Source organism: Centropristis striata, chromosome 1 (assembly GCF_030273125.1).
Source record: "Centropristis striata isolate RG_2023a ecotype Rhode Island chromosome 1, C.striata_1.0, whole genome shotgun sequence".
NCBI lineage: Eukaryota > Metazoa > Chordata > Actinopteri > Perciformes > Serranidae > Centropristis > Centropristis striata.
Genome location: NC_081517.1, coordinates 32,627,435 through 32,636,121, shown reverse-complemented (window position 1 = coordinate 32,636,121; position 8,687 = coordinate 32,627,435). Strand labels below are relative to the sequence as shown.

Genomic DNA, 8,687 nt, shown 5'->3' with positions numbered 1-8,687 from the left:
TGTTCCCCCTTCTCCTCAAAGCTGCTGATTCAACATGCACAGATGTCTATTTTGTTTATCAGAAAGATGTATTTTTATGCCAAAGTGTATAATTCACTGAACTCTTCAGGGAAAAAGGATCATCAACAATAATTCAATGAACACAATAAATGTTAATTATTTCCATAGAACATCTGTCTTTGTGTCCTGTGATTTACACCAAATGCTGCAAAATTATTTCAGCATTTCACATTGAAGTCAACACAGTAGATAAAAATAATGGCATCAGAGTAAAAAAAATATGATATAATTTGCACAATACCTCAGAATTAACATGAAAAATTACCATAAAAGTCAGAATAAGTATAATATTAAAAATCACATTTAAAAAGTTGTAGTAAAGAATTACGTTCAAAATTTCATATCAAAGTCACTGTATAGTATAGTGTCCAAAATCATATTTTTTCCAGTATATTATGATGTTAAAAATGAATAAATAAAATTTCATTAAAAAAAGTCATAGTATGGTATGACTTTAAAAATCACATAAAAAAAGTCATAGTACAGAATTACATTCAAATTCATATTAAAAGGTCAAATTTAACTAGGAATGCAAGCAGTACTGAACGGGCCCTCGCAGTACACGCGTGTCGGGGCATGTTGCCGTCGGGGTGTGTGCTTTACAGGGGCCAGTCTATACCACCCCTATGAATTTCATTGCCTTAAGTGTTATAGTGTGGCCACGGTACCAAATATGAAATTAGACTGCCACCACAGTGCCACCTAGGGGCAGATCAATAAAACCTTAAAGGGTTATCCTCAGGAGGGCATTGACAATAATTGTACCAAGTTTTGTATAATAGTGCACAAACTATCCCTTTAATCCTCATACAGTGTCTGAAGGAGGACTCTTAACTGATATGTATAAGTTAGAAGAGGCAGGTAGCAATGGTGGAAAGTAACTATGTACATTTACTCAAGTACTGGACTTAAAGTAAAATTTTGAGGTACTTTTATGTACATTTTATGTAACTTTATACTTCTACTCCACTACATTTTGGGACATATATTGTACTTTTTATTCCTCTACATTTAGCTGACAGCTTTAGTTACTTTTCAGGTCAAGATTTAAAATGAAAAACATGATACATTTAAAATGATTACCCATTTTTATAAATTAAACCACTTAAAAGTTTATTAGGTAGTTAAAATGAGTGGAGTGGAGTCATTTCACAGTGTGGTATTAGTATTTTTACTGAAGTAATTTTTTTATTATTTTCTATTTATTTTCATTTATTTTAAATTGTTTTAATTTTTTATTTAATTTAATTTAATTTAATTCAATTTATTAAAATTATTTATTATATATTTATTGCGCTTCTGCGCATGCGCGGCATTTTCGCTTCTGCGCATGCGCTGCTTTTTCCGCTTCTGCGCATACGTGGCTTTTTTTCGTTTCTGCGCATGTGCAACCTTTCTGGACAATGCGCATGCGCCAAAAACCGCTCATGCGCAGAAGCAGAAAAGCCGCGCATGCGCAGAAGCGCAAAATAAATAAAAAAAATAATTAAAAAAATAAATAAATAAAAATAAAAAAATATATGAAAAAAAATAAAATAAAAAAAATAAAAAATAAAAATAATAATAAAATAAAATAAAAAATAATAATACATAAAAAATAAAAAAATAAATAAATAGAAAGATGTTCCAAATCACAATAAAGATATAGTATAGCATAATATTCAAATATAAAAAAGTCAGTTTAATATGACATTCAAAATTTCAAAAAAAGTCATAGTAAAGTATTTCATTCATGTTCTCATAAAAAAGTCATAATATAGTATGACGTTCAAAATTTTATAGAATAAAAAAGACATAGTATAGTATGACTTTCAAAATGTCTTTAAAAATGCATGGTATATCCAGTTAATCAAATTCATATAAAAAAGTCAGAAGAGTATGACGTTCAAATTCACAAAAAAAAACTCATTGTATAGTATGATGTTCAAAACCACATAAAAAAGTAATAATATAGTATGACATTCAAAATCACAAAAAAAGTCATAGTACAGTATGACGTTCAAAATTTCATTTAAAAATAAGTAATATTATAGTATGTCACCAACTATTTTGACATAAAAATAAACAATATAATTACAATGAAATATTTTTGAAATGTTCTAAACTTGATTCTAAAAAAAAAATTGATTGTGGAGATTTAGGAGCACGTTTTATATTGTAACATTTGGCTTTTCACGTCACATTACTTATTGTTCAGTTTATTTGGAGGATAACTTTCTCAGTACTGTTCCTCTTTAACACGAGTCCACAGGCCATGAGACAAGGGATCAAAGATAACAAAGTAACATTTAAAATTACATTAAAAAGTCAGAGTATAGTTTGAAAATTAAAAACACAAAAAAGTCAACGTTCAAATCATAAAAAAAAGTCGTAGCAGAGTATGACGTTCAAAATGACATAAAATGTCATAATATAGTATAATGTTCGAAATTTCATTAAAAACGTCATAGTATAGTGTAACATTTAAAATTACATTAAAAAAGTCAGAGTATAGTTTGACAATTAAAAACATAAAAAAGTCAGAGTATAGTGTGATGGTCAAAATGTAATAAATAAGTCATGATATAGTATGACATTAAAAGTTTCATGAAAATGTTATAGTATAGTATGCCATTCAAAATCACAAAAAAGTCATAGTATAGTATCACGTACAAAATTTGATTAAAAAGTCATAGTATTGTTTAACGTTCAAAATATCATAAAAAAAAGTAATACTTTAGTATGATGTTTAAAATCATAAAAAATCAAAGTATAATAGCACATTCAAAATTTCATTAAAAAATTGATGTATAGTATGACGTTCATAATCACAAAAAACATAGTAAAGTATAACATTCAAAATAATGTAAAAAAAGTCATAGTGTAGTAACACATACAAAATTTTATTTAAAAAAGTCATATTATAGTATGAAATTTAAATTCACATATAAAAAATCATAGTATAGTATGACGTTCAAAATCACAAAAAAGTCTTAGTATAATATTGCGTTCAAAATTTCATAAATAACTCGTTTTTATAGTAAGTCACCAACCTTTTTGACATAAATATAGAAAATACATTTTTATGAAATAATATGAAATGTTCTAGACTAAAAATATTGATTGTGGAGATTTAGGAGCAAAATTTCATCAAATAACATGTATCTTCTCACATCACAATACTTATTGTTCAGTTTATTTGGGGGATAACTTTCTTGGTAAAGTTCCTATTTAACACGAGTCCACAGGCCATGAGACAAGGGATCAAAGGCTGGAGAGTTCTTTATTTGTCACTAAGTGACTGATCACCTGAACACAGGCTGTTACATCACATGGTCCAGATCCTCGAGAAACTAAGTCAGGACACATGTTTGTTGTTTTTACATATAAACAACAATATACAATAACAATATAAGAGATGTAATTTGGGCAATTTGCAGTTTTAGATGTTAGCAAATAAACTGCATTTGTAAAAAAAAAAAATTAAACACTCCATAAAATCAGACATACAAATTTATTACACACAAGAGTCTCAGCTTTCCAGTGACACCCAATTTATGCATTTCACAGACTGCTTTGGGAGCCCAGTTTGACTGCATAGTTGTTACCCCAAACTAGAATATGTTAGCAACAGTGAACATGTCTGTAAAGAGGACACTTTTGGTTCAGCAGAACGCATTTTCATGCAGATATCTTGAGGTAAGCAGTCAGGGAAAAATGGCCATTTCTGTGTTTTTCTTGCCAAAATGTAGCCTTACTGTGGAGCGTTATTTAGCCCCCTTCCCATTGTAAATGTTACTAATTAAATATTTGGGCATGCATTCAGTAATCTGTCATGGAATATGTTTTAAAAGTACCCTCCCAACACTGATTATACCTTAAATAAACAGTCACATGCAGACTCTGATGCAGAGGGTAAGTGTATGTGTGGGTAAAACAATGATGTATGTTGTGGGCAGTGACAGACAGACAATAGATATCTTTCAGCAGATTATTTGGCTTCATCTTTTCTTAGTCATGCTAATTACTGTCACTCACTCATTAATAAATGGCACATCTGAAATTCACTTGGACTACACGTTGACACATTTATCTACAGCAACTTAAAATACACCTTGTAAATAGAGCTCATTCTGCTTATCTCATCTATTCGTGGCTGAGCCAGGACAGGACAGAGTTGGCACATTAAACAACAAGACGGAACATCAAAGAGGATTAGCAGCTCTGAGGACTTTATAAGGGGAAAGTCGGACGGAGAGAGGAAGAGAGACACAAGTGAGACTCATCAGATACAGCAGCAGAAAAACTTTCATCACTTTGAGACTTCAGCCAAAGGTAAGATGAAGCTGTGATTTTCTCCTGTATGGGGAGGCTTTTACTGCTGTGATAACATGCAATGCTTCTGAGAAGAGTGATGACTTTGTAGCTTTTTTCTTGATGGCTAAAAAAAAGCAGACTTTCCTCATAATGTTCTTTTACCAGAGGAGTTTTAACACTGGTTGCTCATATTTTCCTAATCAATTCTTACAGAATTTTTGCATTAGTGTTAAGTCTGGTTTTTGACAAGCTTTTTATTTTTCGATTATAGTTGATGAATCTGCAGAGACATGCTTATTTGTAAAGCACCTTTCAACAGCAGTGCCATCTACATGCTGTGCATAGCTAACAAAAAAGAACTGAAGGTTTTAATTATCTCATATATTTTGTTCTGTTTCTTCTTCAGTAACTGATCGAAATGGCAGACGTCGCCGTTGCAGTTCCCGCCGAGAAGAGGGCACCTCCCAAATTCAAGCAGAGGACCACTCGCACCTTCAAGAGCAAGGCGCCTAAACCTGGCCAGAAGGGGTGAGAAGGATTGAAGATCACAAACATTTTACATGTATTTCTTTATTTGCCATTTAAGCTTACATTGGAAAAACACATTCAGTTTGCACTCAGTTTAATCTTTTTTGTCTTATGCAATAAGATTCGGAGACGACATCCCCGGCATGGAGGGCCTTGGCACAGACATCACAGTGATCTGCCCATGGGAAGCCTTTGGGGACATGGAGCTCAGCGACCTGGCGAAATATGGAATTGTTTAGCCCTCTTCTTTATGAACTCTTACCTCCTGTTAAAACAGTTGTCCCTCATGTATTCCAACTGTTTTACTGAGAAAAAATATGGCTTTGTGGTCAAGAGAGGAGGCAGCTTTTGATTATTTAAAATCTGACCTGAAAAAAAAAAATCCAGCACTCTCTCTTGACTCTTGCACTTTATCTGGCCCTGCCTTTCCAACAATTCTCCATCGTCCTCGTAACGAGCGCTGATAGCAGCTCTGGAACTCAAATTTTACTTTCCACAGAGGAAAAAAAAGAAAACAAATGAAGTATTTATTTTCATATTGTGATATTCTATATTTTTTGTTTTATTCTCCTCAAAACTGCTGACTCAACATGCAAAGATGTCTATCTTTTGTAAAAGAAAATTTTATTTTTATGCCAAAGTGTATAATTCACTTCACTCTTCAGGGAAAAAAGATCATCAATATATTGTCTGTAGAGAAGAACAATTCAGTGAACACAATAAATGTTGATTATTTCGATAGAACATCTGTCTCTGTGTTTGTTCTGTGATTTACATCAAATGCTGCAAAATTATTTTAACATTTCACATATAAGTCAACAGAATTATTGAATAATAATAGCTTCAGAGTAAAATATAATTCTATAATTTAAAGAATGCCTCAGAATTAACATGAATATTTATCATGAAATGTCAGAATATAGTATGATGTTGAAAATCACAAAAAAATCAGAGTATAGTAGGACGTTCAAAATTTCATTAAAAAAATATTAGAATAGTATGATGTTCAAAATAACAAAAAAATTCATGGTATAGTATGACGTTAAAAATCATTAAATAATCAAAGTATAGTATAAGATTCAAAATCACAAAAAAAAATCATAGTATAGTTTCACGTACAAAATTTCATTAAAAAGTCATAGTATAGTTATTACTTTAAAAATCACATAAAAAGTCATAGTACAGAATTACATTCAAATTCATATTAAAAAGTCATATAAAAATATGACATTCAAGTTCGCATGAAAAAGTCAAAGTATAGCGGGAAATTCAAAATTTCATGAAAAAGTCATAGCATAGTATGATATAAAAATCACTTTAAAACGTCATAGTACAGAATTACGTTCAAAATTGTATTTTGAAAAAATCATAGTTTATATGACATTCAAGATCACAGAAATTCATAGTATTGTGTGACGTTCAAAATTTCATAAAAGTGTCATAGTATTGTATGCCATCCAAAATAACATTAAAAAAAGTCATAGTATAATATGACATTCAAAATTCCATAAAAAAGTTACATTAGAGTATGACACTTAAAATTTAGTTTTAAAAAATCATAGGTAGCATGACGTTTAAAATCAGATAAAAAAAGAGGGCACCTGGTCGAGCGCGTACCGTAGAGGCATCGTCCTCGTGAGCTGGCGGCCTGGGTTCAAATCCGACTTGGAGCCCTTTCCCGCATGTCTTCCCCCTTGTCTCCCCCCTTCACTCTGTCTCTCACTATCAATAAAGCCTTGAAAATGGCCCAAAAATATATTTTTTAAAAATAGATCAAAATTTAATTTAAAAAAAGTCATTGTATAGTATCACATTCAAAATCAAATAAAAAGGCATAGTCTAGTATGATCTTCCAAATCACAATAAAGATATAGTATAGCATAATATTCAAATATAAAAAAGTCAGTATAATATGACATTCAAAATTTCAACAAAAGGCCTTGGTAAAGTATCGCATTCATGTTCTCATAAAAAAGTCATAATATAGTATGACGTTCAAAATTTTATAGAATAAAAAAGACATAGTATAGTATGACTTTCAAAATGTCTTTAAAAATTCATGGTATATCCACATAATCAAATTCATATAAAAAAGTCAGAAGAGTATGACGTTCAAATTCACAAAAAACCTCATTGTATAGTTTGATGTTCAAAACCACATAAAAAAGTAATAATATAGTATGACATTCAAAATTGCAAAAAAGTCATAGTACAGTATGACGTTCAAAATTTCATTAAAAAAAGTAATATTATAGTATGTCACCAACCATTTTGACATAAAAATAAACAATATAATTACAATGAAGTATTTTGAAATGTTCTAGACTTGATTCTAAAAAAAAATTGATTGTGGAGATTTAGGAGCACGTTTTATATTGTAACATTTGGCTTTTCACGTCACATTACTTATTGTTAAGTTTATTTGGAGGATAACTTTCTCAGTACTGTTCGTCTTTAACACGAGTCCACAGGCCATGAGACAAGGGATCAAAGGCTGGAGAGTTCTTTATTTGTCACTAAGTGACTGATCACCTGAACACAGGCTGTTACATCACATGGTCCAGATCCTCGAGAAACTAAGTCAGGACACATGTTTGTTGTTTTTACATATAAACAACAATATACAATAACAATATAACAGATGTAATTTGGGCAATTTGCAGTTTTAGATGTTAGCAAATAAACTGCATTTGTAAAAAAAAAAAAAAAAACACTCCATAAAATCAGACATACAGATTTATTACACACAAGAGTCTCAGCTTTCCAGTGACACCCAATTTATGCAATTCACAGACTGCTTTGGGAGCCCAGTTTGACTGCATAGTTGTTACCCCAAACTAGAATATGTTAGCAACAGTGAACATGTCTGTAAAGAGGACACTTTTGGTTCAGCAGAATGCATTTTCATGCAGATATCTTGAGGTCAGCAGTCAGGGAAAAATGGCCATTTCTGTGTTTTTCTTGCCAAAATGTAGCCTTACTGTGGAGCGTTATTTAGCCCCCTTCCCATTGTAAATGTTACTAATTAAATATTTGGGCATGCATTCAGTAATCTGTCATGGAATATGTTTTAAAAGTACCCTCCCAACACTGATTATACCTTAAATAAACAGTCACATGCAGACTTTGATGCAGAGGGTAAGTGTATGTGTGGGTAAAACAATGATGTATGTTGTGGGCAGTGACAGACAGACAATAGATATCTTTCAGCAGATTATTTGGCTTCATCTTTTCTTAGTTATGCTAATTACTGTCACTCACTCATTAATAAATGGCACATCTGAAATTCACTTGGACTACACGTTGACACATATATCTACAGCAACTTAAAATACACCTTGTAAATAGAGCTCATTCTGCTTATCTCATCTATTCGTGGCTGAGCCAGGACAGGACAGAGTTGGCACATTAAACAACAAGACGGAACATCAAAGAGGATTAGCAGCTCTGAGGACTTTATAAAGGGAAAGTCGGACGGAGAGAGGAAGAGAGACACAAGTGAGACTCATCAGATACAGCAGCAGAAATACTTTCATCACTTTGAGACTTCAGCCAAAGGTAAGATGAAGCTGTGATTTTCTCCTGTATGGGGAGGCTTTTACTGCTGTGATAACATGCAATGCTTCTGAGAAGACTGATGAGAGTGAGAGCTTTTTTCTTGATGGCTGAAAAAGAGCTGAAATGAGATCTGAGATACTTAATGAGAAGAAGGAGTTCTGCTTGCGGTCTGGTCTCTATTTCCTCATAATGTTCTTTTACCAGAGGAGTTTTAACACTGGTTGCTCATATTTTCCTAATCAATT

General features: G+C 31.8%; 1 protein-coding gene across 2 annotated transcripts; it reads left to right on the top strand.

Moving 5' to 3' along the window:
• Window positions 1–4,320: 4,320 nt before the first annotated feature.
• Window positions 4,321–5,635, top strand: LOC131970235 (retinal cone rhodopsin-sensitive cGMP 3',5'-cyclic phosphodiesterase subunit gamma-like). 2 transcript variants are annotated; one of them, XM_059331586.1, is made up of 3 exons: window positions 4,321–4,374; window positions 4,763–4,884; window positions 5,006–5,635. In XM_059331586.1, exons 2-3 carry the CDS (start codon window positions 4,775–4,777, stop codon window positions 5,121–5,123), a joined length of 228 nt encoding a protein of 75 aa, XP_059187569.1. In that variant the 5' UTR covers window positions 4,321–4,374; window positions 4,763–4,774; the 3' UTR covers window positions 5,124–5,635. The 2 variants fall into 2 exon arrangements, with proteins under 2 accessions (XP_059187569.1, XP_059187561.1); XM_059331578.1 differs by lacking the exon at window positions 4,321–4,374 and having other exon boundaries at window positions 4,752–4,884.
• Window positions 5,636–8,687: the final 3,052 nt, after the last annotated feature.